This window comes from Mangifera indica, chromosome 1 (genome assembly GCF_011075055.1).
Source record: "Mangifera indica cultivar Alphonso chromosome 1, CATAS_Mindica_2.1, whole genome shotgun sequence".
NCBI lineage: Eukaryota > Viridiplantae > Streptophyta > Magnoliopsida > Sapindales > Anacardiaceae > Mangifera > Mangifera indica.
Window position 1 is genome coordinate 27,241,951 of NC_058137.1, and position 12,993 is coordinate 27,254,943.

Genomic DNA, 12,993 nt, shown 5'->3' on the forward strand with positions numbered 1-12,993 from the left:
TTGCCTCTTAATTTATACTTTAAGCCTGATTTCTAATTAAGTGACATCCCTGCCCCTTTTAAGCCACGAAAGTCAACTTGTGGATTTTTCATTTCCATGCTTCCTTAGTTGACCATCAAATTTTGAAGAAGAAATTTTCGAAGTCTCTGACATCTTGTTCGGTTGGTTTATTTGCACGGATAGGAGAGCCAAGAAATCTGTAAATTATTATAAAGCTTGAGAGCTGAGATCCTGGATCCAGGTTTCTTTGGCTAGTCTTGGCTCGTGGCTTCTCTACTAAGTCCTTTGAATTTTATTAAGATTTGATATCTTTGATCATCTAACTTCCTCCATGGAAGTAGCAGCTTCAATCATAAGTTCCATTCTGGTACCAGCCTGCGGCTCTCTTTGTAGCTCAACCTACCCCACCATCCGCAACACCTCAAAAATCCAATCAAATATCGATGCTTTGGAAAAGGAGAGGAAGAATCTAGTCGATCTTAGAGAAGACATCAAGGGTCAACTCGCATTAGCTGAGAAAGAAGAAAAGTTGCCAACACTTCAAGTGCAAAATTGGTTAAAAGAAGTTGAAGATTTTACACTTGAAGTGGAAATGATGAAAGAAGTTATGGAAGCCAACAAGAAGAGACTCGGTGGATGTTTGTGTAGTTGCAGTCTGCGCATTAGACTTGGTGAGGAAGTGGCAAGGTCGCTCAAGAAGGTGAAAAGGCTTATTGTCGATGGAAGTTTCCCCAATGGTCTATTGACCGACAATTATGCTGCAAAGCGTGTAGAGCCTGTCCCTGGACCTTCAATCCAAGATCAAACAACAGCATCAAAAAATTTGGCCAAACTTATGAAACTTCTGGATGATGATGGTGTCCGGAGAATTGGCATCTGGGGTATGGGTGGAGTTGGAAAGACAACTCTTGTTAAGAACCTGAATAATTGTCTCCTGAAAGATGACTCAAGGCAGCCTTCTCGCATGGTGATGTGGACTACAGTCTCCAAGGTTTTGGATCTAAAACGAGTTCAAGCGCAAATAGCTGAGAGATTGAATTTGGTGGTGAAAATGGAAGAAAGTGAGCAGCAACTAAGCATTCGTCTATATAAAAGACTTCTGAAGGAGAACAACTTTCTTCTCATCTTGGATGACGTTTGGGAGACGATTGATTTGGACTGTTTGGGTATTCCGCGGCCTGAAGAGCATGCAGGTTCAAAGATCATACTGACAACTAGAAACTTAGATGTTTGTCGGGCCATGAAGACTGATGTTGAAGTTAGAGTGGATGTTCTTGGTGATGAAGAGTCCTGGAAATTGTTTAGTCAAAATGCCGCTGAAGTAGCCAGTTCAGATTACATCAAACCATTCGCTGAGGCAATTTCTAAAGAATGTAAGGGGTTGCCTTTGGCTATCATAACCATGGGAACAGCCATGAGAGGAAAGACAATGGTCAAGCCATGGAAGCATGCTCTGAATGAGTTGCGAAGATCAGTGCCATGTATCAAAGGCTTGAAGATAACGTCTACAAGCCTGTAAAATGGAGTTATGATTCCTTGGAAGATAAGAAAATCAAATCCTGTTTCCTATACTGCTCTTTGTTTCCCGAGGATTTTTCAATTGAAGTAGACGAACTAGTGTGGTGCTGGTTGGCTGAAGGGTTACTAGAAGAGCAAGAAAATTATGAAACTCATATAATATAAAACAAATTGGTTTGTGTTAAGATTCAATTCATATACTTATATACCACTTACTTTGTTTAATTTTATTAAATGTGAGACTCAAATGTGAGACTCTCTTTCTTTTTATTTGAGTCTCTGACACCTCGACTCAAGTGCAATCACCATACACTGTTAGACTTGTCGTTTGGCTCTGCCAGTTTTGGTTGGGATAAAATTAAGTAAAATGAGTGGTATATAAAAATGTAGATTAGACCTTAACACAAACTAATTAGTTTTGTGTAATATGAATTTTGATCTTCATACTTATAGGTCCAATATATATTCCAACATAGTATCAGAGCTCGAGTCAAACAGTGGGTCTAACAGCCTAAAATGTTTCTCGATACAAGTGACAATATGTCTAATAAATTTTCGATATGGTATCTAAACATGAGTCAAACGGTCGGTCTAACAACCTAAAATATTTTTGGATACAAGTGACAACACAATCAACCAAAAATCGGCTGAATCAAACAGTAGATCTAACAACCTATGATGGTTGCACTTGAGTGGGGATGTTAGAGACTCAAATAAAAAGAAAGAGAGTCTCATATCTAATAAACACAACATAAGAGTGTGATATACACGTGTTGGAGATTAAACTTTAATACAAGCTAATTAGTTTTATGTAATATGAATTTCAATCTCTACATTTATAGGATTAATATATTTGTGATATGATATGAGTAATTTCTATAGTTGTTTGAGTGAGAGGTCTGAATTAAACCCTAGTGGAAGAAGAAGCAACCTCTATATGTTGCATGGAGCTTCATTGAATAAGTTTAGGTCTAAGATAAAGACACAGCCTGTGGTAGATCTTCTATCATGTAAGTTGGTGGCCCAATCTGCATCAACATAACAATTTAACTCTAGAACAAATCCAGCTTGAAAGAATAAGCTGGTCTATCGTTGAAGAAAAGTTGTCCAATTTATACAGTTATAGTATAGCTCAAATATTAAGGAATATAATATACAAATAAAAATAATATATTTCCTTTAATAGCAGCTACCGAAACCTGAGTAATGGCATTTTTGTTTCAACCAATCACAAACGTTTTATCTGTAAGTGTCTGCTTTTCAAAATGAAAGCATACTCTTGTATGTAGGCTAGCAGCGCCAGGCCGCACATCGGAAAACCGTTTTAAATTTATTACGTATGAAAAATACAATACAAAATTCCTTCTTCATCTCCACCAAGATAACGTTTTTATAAATAGGAAGTGCCAAGCGGCAACGGTACAGAATAATTAATTAGTTTTTGTCTCTTAAATTCTACGTTCATTGTTAAAATCAATTTATGCCTGTATTGACATCTGCTTCATTGTTTTTATCTCAGATATGTCTCAATAAAAAATTCATATTAATATTAAACATAGTAGCCCACTTTGAATTTAAGCTCTTTCTATTTAGAAAGGTGTGATTAGTTTCTAATCTGTTTTTAACACTAACTAAACTTTAAAACGTTTTTCAGGTGCGGTGCTGGACATAGGTTCTATATAAGAGTATGATCGCTTGTGGAAAAACCTACACTTACAGATAAAAGTTTAGAGTGATTAGTTGAAAGAAAAATATGTCGTCTACCCAGATTTCAGCTGCTGCAACTTCACCACCCAAACCTGTTCGTCCCACTGCTAATTTCCTTCCCACGATATGGGGGAACCAGTTCCTCAAAGATGATTCTGAATTCAAGGTAAACAAACACATCACATATTAGACATTTACAGTATTAATATAGAAAATGCTCAGTCGTGGAAAAATAATAACAAAAACTAACCACTAATGTCATCAGTTAAGATTTTATATTTTGGAAACTGGTAAGTTTCAGATACTCTTTCCTAATAATACTTAGATATGTATATAAGAACATATATATACATTCTATAGAAAGATATTTTACCTCCACATGCCTTACCAGGAGGAAAATATGATGGTTACATATTCTACATTTAAACCAGAGCATGCATGCAATTACTAAATGGATTGGAATTTTATATAATATGCATACATACATACATACATACATACATACATACATACATGCATGCATATATATGTATGTATGTATTTGAAGGAAAAATTGAAATTTATCTTATAGGCTTAAGGTGGGTGGGAACATTACTCTTAATTTTTTTTTAATGCAACTTTAATTTTGATATGAGTGTTGCACTTTTTCATGTGTAAATATGATGGTTAACTTAAATATTCATGTATATTTTTTAATTTTTCTGAAGAAAATTGATCCCAAAACTCAAGAAGAATATGAAAAATTGAAAGAAGAGGTAAGAAGGATGATAATGGATAATACAGATCATACGTCACTTCAGAAATTGAACTTGATTGATACAACACAAAAAGTATGTGTGGCTTATAACTTTGAAGAAGAGATAGAAGATGCTTTGCAAAAAATTTATAAAGATTGTGACATTGACCATTACAATGATTTGCACACTGTTTCTGTGTATTTTCGACTTCTTCGACAACAAGGAATAATGGTTTCTTGCGGTAAGTTGTTCAATCTTAACGAGAACTCATTAAACTTAAAAAAAATATAAGCATGTCTAATGAAAGGTCGTTGTTGTAAGCAGATGTGTTTAAAAAGTTTAAAGATGAAAATGGGAAATTCAAGTCATCCTTAATTAATGATGTTCAAGGAATGCTAAATTTGTATGAGGCAGCACAGTTCACCATTCCTGGCGAAGATATTCTGGATGAAGCCCTCGCTTTCACAACCACCCAACTTAAGTCATTAGCATCTTGTGTAAGCCCTGAAGCTGCAGAAGAAATAAATCATGCTTTGAAATGTCCTATTCGTAAGAGCGTACCAAAGCTTGAGGCAAGATTTTTCATGTCTATCTATCCAAGAGATGAGCCTCACAATAAAACGCTACTTAAATTTGCGAAGCTGGATTATAACTTACTGCAAGTGAGGCACCAGAAGCAACTCAATGAAATCTTACGGTAAGTTCCCTTTTTTAAAAAAAAAATAATTGAGATTTTTTTAATATAATAATCATGTTATTAAGTTTTGGTTATAATAACATGAAGATTTATTATTTCAGGTGGTGGAAAACTACAGGGTTTACTAAAGAGCTTCCTTACATTAGGGACAGAATTGTGGAGGAATACTTTTGGGTCTTGGGAATGTATAACTATGAGCCAAAATATGCATATGGGATAAGAAAATTGACTGAAGTTTTCTCTATGCAAATCCTCTTAGATGATACATTCGATTCATATGGTACACTTGAAGAACTCACACTCTTTACAGAAGCAATTAGAAGGTAAATTATATATCAATTAAGAGTTTCATTATAAATTAAGAAATTGTATATTTATAATGATTTTCATGTTCAAAATCCTGGCTTCAATTTTCATAAAATATATTTATTTTCAGATGGGACATTGACGCCATAGATACACTTCCAGACTACATGAAATTCATTTACAAGACACTCTTTGATATTTTGGGCGCAATTGAGGAAGATATGACTCGGGAAGGAAGACCATATGGCATAAGTTATACAAAAAAGTTGGTAGGTGATTTCAAGCTTTGCCCTTCAAATGGTTTTATACATGACATGAATAAAAATTCAAGAATATCAAACAAAAACAGCATTAATTGTCTTACGGTATATAAAATTTCTTTCTTGAACATTTCTTGTGTAATGTTCTCTAGGTGCAACGAGTGATAGAAGCATATTATACTGAAGCCGTATGGTTCAATAAAGGTTATGTTCCAACATTTAAGGAATATATGGATGTTGCACTGGAAACGGCTAGCTGCCGATTGATAATATCAATTCCCTTCATTGCCTTGTGTGCAACGGAAGAGGATTTTGAGTGGTTGTGCTCTGATCAAAAGATTATAACAGCAGTAGATATTATCAGCAGACTCTTGGATGACAAAGCATCACACAGGGTATGAAATTATATGTAACATTCTTGGTCTAATAATCCAATTCATTGTAAAGATATTGTTTACATTAGATACATTATCTATCATGGTTCTGTTTTTGGATTTTGCAACTCAAAATACGTTTTGTCAGCTTAAGAAACTCATAGGCTATTTAACCAGCAATATAGTATGATACACATACAAACCCGTAATCTCTCCCGTACTTTTTCAATGTGAGATTTGCTTAAGATATCACAATAAAACCTTATCATCGCTGATCTTTGCCCCACCATTGTTCAAAAGGACATAGTGAAGTGACTTTGATATCATTTGTAACATCTCTAGTCTAATAGTCTAATTATTGTTAAGATATTATCCACTTTGGGTATATAATTCATCATAATTTTGTTTTTGAGTTTTGTAATCCAAAATACACATGTTTTATTATAATATCTCTCAGTGATATCAGATGCGCATACAAACCTAACATCTCTTTTTTATTTTATCAATATGAGATTTATCTATGAGTATGATGTTATGTGAGATTTAACTTTTTACTGTTGCACCTTTTCCATGCTAATAGTATGCGTTTGTTATGAATTAGTTTGAGCAAAAGAGAGGACATGTTCCTTCGGCTGTTGAATGCTACATGAAGCAACATGGTGTTTCAGAAGACGAGGCAATTAGGGTGATTCTTGAGCAAGTTGCAGACGCTTGGAAAGATTTGAATGAGGCCATGCTTAAACCAACTCCTATATCGATGCCTCTGCTTGAACGGATTCACCACTATGTTTGTACTATGGAATTTATGTACAAGGATGATCTTGATATTGATGCCTTCAGTGACTCTTCTAAAATTAAAGACCAAGTTGCCTCAGTGCTTAGGGACCCAATAATTTGAAGACCACTTCTCTTGAGCACTTTATATATGGAATAAGTCAAGTGCATATATGTTTGTATGGCAAGATATAAGATGGCATTGAATAATGTAATATAATATGTTAGTAAACAGCTTGATTGGTGTATGTATGTATGTATTGCAGAGTGCAACATTTTGGGTTTGAGTTCTATTTTATTCTATTTACCCCAGTCAATAAAAATTATTATAATGTTAGAGTCCCGCATTTGCAAATAATGATTAGTTCCATTTAATTATTTAGTTCCTATTAATACTGAAAATGATCTTAATTTTTTCTAATTTTAATACAAAATAAATGTGAAACAATTTAGAAATAATAAATCGAACTATAAATAGGCATTAAATTTTTTTTGAAAAAAAAGAATGTTTAGTTCAGAATGCTGTTAACCAATTATATCTTGATAGGAGAGTTTAACACTAATTACATACTGAAATAAAAATTTTAAAAATAAACATTATGTGCATGCGACTCCCTTCACCTTGCTTGCACCAATAAATGCTAAAAATATGTTATTCAGGAGTATAAATTAGTGATAATCACATTTTTACTTATATTTTCTTTTAAATTATTTGATTTATCTTTAATTTAAATTCAATGAAACATTTAAGTTCGTATGTATTGAGATAAGATAAAAAATACCTCCTCGCATAGTTGATCCATGAATATTATCTCCTTGCATGGTCTTTCCTTACATATTCTCTCATTGCATGTCTCTCTGCATATAGTAGCTAATACAGTTTGTTCCTTTCTTTACAACTTTCATTAGTAAATAATAGAAAATGTTAAGTCTCTCTACTATATATATAAAGAGACTAATATTCTAATGAGTGTAGCTTTTGACATAATGAATATATTGAAGTCAAATTTTGACATAGTTTTCCTCGATCCCTTATTTAAATTTTGATCTTTCTCATAATATCTGAGTTTTGAAATAATAACGTCTAAAGCATGGTTTATAATGCTCCGCTTACTTCAAATTAATTTCATTTAGTAGTAATGACAAAAGACTCAACTAGTGAGAGTTTCCTTTTACGAAATTTGAGCTCTAATTCGAATTTAATCTTCTCCTCAAATTAATCTTCAGATTATATCTGGAAAGTTGACTTCATCAAACTATTGATTCAAATCGACTGTTAAGGAGATTAGTCATTTGTAAGAGATGAAACTATAATCTTTTAAGATTTTAAAGACAAAAAAGTTATTACGTTGGCATACAGAAACATTCATACAATATAACTTTTATACATATCTTTCCGAGAAGTGTCTCTTTGAGCCTATGGATGATAAGGAACGGGAATCAAGCAGAAATCATCTTTTCTTTTCATGCTGACACCAAATGACTCAGTCATGTCCAAATCTTTATTCTTCATTCCATCGGGAAGTTTCCAGTCAAAATGGTATAGCAACTTTGCCAGAGTAAGTTCAACGTTGGCCATGCCGAATGAAATTCCTGGGCATATCCTCCTTCCAGCGCCAAATGGGATGAATTCGAAATGAGTCCCCCTATAGTCAATAGCACTATCAATAAACCTCTCTGGTTTATAGCTTTCAGGTTCAGTCCAAAATTTTGGATCCCTTCCGATAGCCCATGCATTAACAATCACTCTGGATTTGGCAGGTATGTTGAATCCATTGATCTCACAATTTTCTCCGCATTCCCTTGGAATTAACAGAGGGACGGGAGTATGTAATCTCATAGTCTCTTTTATTAATAGCTTCAAGAACTTCATGTCACTAATGCCTGTTTCATCAACCTTCCCTTCTTGGTTTAAAACTTCCCTTACCTCAACTTGTGCCTTTCTCATCAGTTTTGGATTTTTTATCATCTCACAAAATGCCCAATCAATTACAGTAGCAGATGTTTCACTTCCAGCACCAAAAATATCCTGTAAAGGAAGTTTAAATCATGCTTGTTAATTACATGAAATGATACATAAATCTCTAGTTTAAATCATGCTTTATACAGAGAATGCTTCATTTCATCTTGAAAAGTCTATGTATGTATAGACTATAGTTCATCTTTGGAAAAATAATGGCAGAAAATCATTTGAACTCTAGAATATATTACAATATTATTATATCAATAAAATTAGATACACATAATTTTATTAAATATTTAGTAACGATGGTTTACTATTATTAAACTGACATGGATATTTTTTATATTTTAAAAAAAGATGAGAGAGCTCTCAAATAAGGTGGAGTCTTTATGTTTGTCAAGTTATATAGGTAGATAGATAGAGAGAGAGAATCAATTTGATTAGTAACGATAATATACGAATATTTAATTAAGTATTATTTTATTCATAATTCAAAATTATCTAATTATTTAGTGATATATTAATACAATCCAATTTAATACACATTTTAAGTGTATCTAATTCAATTGATTTTTCAAACGTTTTATAGAATTTATGTTTAATACACATTTTAAGTATATCTAGTTTAATTGATTTTTTAAACGTTTTATAGAATTTATGTTGACCAAATGTTAGAGAGATTAATTTATGCATTGAGCTATGAGGATGTAATCGTAGAAGAAGTACTTACAAAAATTATAGCTTTAATGTTATTGGGACTTAAAGAAAATTGAGGATCACCGTTCTCATGAAGCTTTAGGAGAGCATCAACCAGACCTTTGTCTCCTTCACTCTTGTATGACATCTTATGTTCATTCACAATGTTTTCAAGTATTCTCTCACCTTCTTGATGCAGCTTCTTAAGTTTTGACTTGATTCCACTGATAGATTGTAGCAGTTTGATGGAAGGAAACAAATCGGGGATATTAAAACCTGCTACCAGTTTTGTAGATTCTTTGACAACCGCTATGAATGATTCTTTATCTTTGCAAGTTTTTCCAAAAGCTGCCCTTGAAGTGACACCAAATGATGACGAGAAAATTGCTTCAGTGAGGTTAATTACTGTTCCTGCTTTCGAAGCAATCGAATTTACGAGATCAGAAACCTCTTCTTCTCATAAAGATCGAAAAGATTGAACTTGTTTCGGGCTTAAAAGCTCCAAAGTACAAATTTTCTTTATCTTTCTCCAGTAATCACCATATGTGAAAAGACTATACCGTTATTGTCGTAAGATATGATACTCACTGCTTCATTATAAGGCCTTGAGGCAAATATGGCGTCATGAGTTTTCATCACTTGTTCAGCGTACTCTGGCGAAGAAACAACAATAGTAGAAATTTCTCCCAGCTGTAGGTGCATAAGGGGTCCATATTTCTGTGCCAAATCTCTTAGTGCACGATGAGGCTGAGACCCCATAGCAACAAGCTGTGGAGATTTCCAATGAAAGGTAATTTCGACGGCCCAGGAGGGAAATTTCGACGCCCATCATTGATTTTATACCTTCTACAAATTTTCATCACCATGAAGACGAAGAGAAGAAAGCTGAGAGAGATTGACAAAGAGGGGAATATGAACTCCATTTGTTAAAGATGAAAGAGAATAGTGAGTACTAGGATTTTACTATGTAATTGTTTCTGAAATAACGCATATATATAATACATGCACTTTATAAATAAACTTGCAAGACGGATTTCTCAGGTTATGTTATTACAGTCCACACCCTTTGTAGGCTTCAACACGCTAAACTAATGATAGGAATCTTGTAATTACATCTGATATCCCAAAGTAGAAGTGATTTGATTCATGTGACTGCCAGCTTGTGCCAGCAAATTTATAACAATGACATGACCGGACTAACAAACGTTGACTCCATTTGGGACCTTTCATACTCAATTATTTCAAGGGTTACACTCAATTATTTGAAAGGTGTATTATCTTATAATACATATTTTCTAGACTTTTTTTTCAGTAACATATGAAAGTTGAGGATTGAGGGGGAAAGTGACATGAGCTCCTATCCTTTTGACACAGATGAAATAAGAATAGTGATAATTTACTATTATAAAAAGTGTATCGTCGGATCTAATATTTTTATAATCAGACAATAATTTGATAGAAAAGATAGTTTAGTCTAATCAATAATCAAACAGTTTGATGGTAGTCAGAATAATTAATTATTTAGAAATAATATTTAAAATAATTTTATATAATTTATCAATAAATATAAAATTTAAATTATTTTTACATAAAAATAAATTTAATTTAATGTTATAAATACTCAAAATTTATGGACGAGGTCTTTCCTTCAAGTTTTAATAATGAATTTTTTTTAAAGCCACTATATGAAAAGATCAGTACACAAATGATTTATTATACTACTTGGCTAAATACTCATTCCGATTTAATAATTCAACAAAATTATAGCTAGATAAGACTGATAATTAAGTCTAATAAGTCACTTATATTAAATATGGATTTTTTTTCCATGCAAATGATATAAACTTTTATTTTTCATCTTTTCTTAATTTCAATGATTTGAACTTGAGATTTGTCAACAATGCCCATGATAAATAATCACTTAATTTAGAAGTTTTGATAAATTATGGAAATTTATATTCAATGTTTTTTCATTATTCTTAGCTAATATGATGGTTTGAATTGTTTATATGGCCTTATATAATGCTTTCTTGTTAAAAGATAAGGTAATTCCTTCATTGGGACCAAGAATTAATTTCTTATAATTATTTTCCCAAAATATTCCGTTTTAATGTAATACTATAATTTTAAATTATGTATAGAAAATACATCATCAATCACGTAAATAATTTTTCTTTTTTAATTGAACTCTGCTACTTCACGCCATAAACAATGCTCAAATTGGCGAGAAATTTGAGAAATTAATGAAATAAATATAGTTGATGGTCCGTAACTCCCTACTTCTTTCGTTACATCCTTAATGGTAGGATGTATGCATTGAATTTCATATATAAGTTCCTTGGTTGAATTATTCATACACATACACCATTTCTTCTGCAAATTTGGATCATTTGGAAGCTCTTACATTCAAGAACGATTTCTATTGTGAATTCAACATTTGCAATGGTGGAAGGTTAACTTTTACATTCTGCAAATTTTTATTTTAAATTATATTATGTGTAATTTCGTTTTTGTACATGAGTATAAAGACTTAAGCTATGTTTGACAAGAAAACATTGGGAATCTATGAATTTAGAAATAAATAGAGACATGGCTTTTGAATGTATATATGCTAATTGCTATTGTATTACTTGAATGTTCTTGATACAAAGATTATTATTCTATGTTTACTTATTAAAACAATATGTTTTAATCATAGGGATTTAAATTAGTTTTATTCTCAAAAATAAAAATTTTATACTAACAAAAACTAAATAAATAAAAATATGTTTAAACGAACCTGATTGGGTTTTTGGGTCCGTTTCTATATAAAAAAAAAAAAAAAAACTCAAATTTATTTTATATAAAAGGCCCAACCCATTATATTTATGAATTAAGGTAAAATAAGGTTCAACATGGTAAAACAACACATAAATAATACACAAAAATTAAAATAAAAAAGAGAGAAGAGGAGACAAAAACATTTTCTTGATTTTTTTAGTGAGCATCAGTGAAATACTTTTATTTTCTCTCAATCTCATTGTTGCATCACTTTGATTTTTGGATTTCTAGTTGAAAACTCATTGTTCTCTATTCTGAATGGTGAAGATTATATTTTGTTTCTCAAGTAATTGTTATCTATGTTAAAACGTGACCGATTATATATTATAGTTCAGTTTAAATAGCTTTTGAAAACGTCTTTTTATTTTTCGTCTATTGATGGATTGCTCTTAGATTTTGACAATATCTTGTCACATTTGGATGGTAGAAATTTGTTTTTAATACTCGTAACGTGAGATATAGACTTATAAGTTTGTTATAATATTATCTAATTTTCTGCAGTTATGTTATTTTCTTATTTTGTTGCTTTGAAGGGTTGTGTACTTATTCATAGACTGAAACATTGTATTATTATTTTGGATATAGTAGATTGATTTATTTGGGTAATGTCATGTGGTTTTACTCTTTATATCGAAGAGGTTTTTACATCATATTTTAGTTTTCTTTTTTGTTATATTTGTTTTTTATTGTTTAATGTAATAAAATCATATTTTGTTAATTATTTGTTGACATATAATTTAATCAAGAAAGAGAAATTTTGATTTTGGTCTTGTTAGTTTGATTGTTTTGTTCCCAACAAACACTTCGTTTAACTTCCGCTGGAGAATACTATTATGAAAATTGAGTTGATGATGAGAGTTAGGATCACTAAACCATTACTTAAGGTGAGATATTGTATAACATAATTCAACTTGAACAATGTTTAATCTCTTTTCTCATTATTTTTCAAAACGAAAATTATTTTCTATCAATAAGTTCAATTAAAGTAAACATGTTTTAAATAACATTATGCTATTTTTGTCCTTAATTGAAATTTGGGGATTAATTTATTAGAGGATAAGCTTATTTGTGGTAATTAAAAAACAATAATTTTATTATCAATATTCAACAATTACAATTCTATTAACAAAGCTCACGTTAT

General features: G+C 31.6%; 2 protein-coding genes and 1 pseudogene across 2 annotated transcripts; 2 read left to right on the forward strand and 1 right to left on the reverse strand.

The window, feature by feature from the left end:
- The first annotated feature begins 331 nt into the window (after nt 1–331).
- Nucleotides 332–1,519, forward strand: LOC123193115 (disease resistance protein At4g27190-like). The gene has a single exon (XM_044605924.1). The coding sequence runs from the start codon at nt 332–334 to the stop codon at nt 1,517–1,519; it is 1,188 nt and encodes a 395-aa protein (XP_044461859.1).
- Nucleotides 1,520–3,271: 1,752 nt separating this feature from the next.
- On the forward strand, nt 3,272–6,497 carry LOC123193184 ((E)-beta-farnesene synthase-like). The gene is made up of 7 exons (XM_044606024.1): nt 3,272–3,391; nt 3,933–4,203; nt 4,287–4,659; nt 4,761–4,982; nt 5,096–5,234; nt 5,378–5,620; nt 6,201–6,497. Exons 1-7 carry the CDS (start codon nt 3,272–3,274, stop codon nt 6,495–6,497), a joined length of 1,665 nt encoding a protein of 554 aa, XP_044461959.1.
- Nucleotides 6,498–7,665: 1,168 nt separating this feature from the next.
- LOC123215540 lies at nt 7,666–10,080 on the reverse strand (annotated as a pseudogene).
- Nucleotides 10,081–12,993: the final 2,913 nt, after the last annotated feature.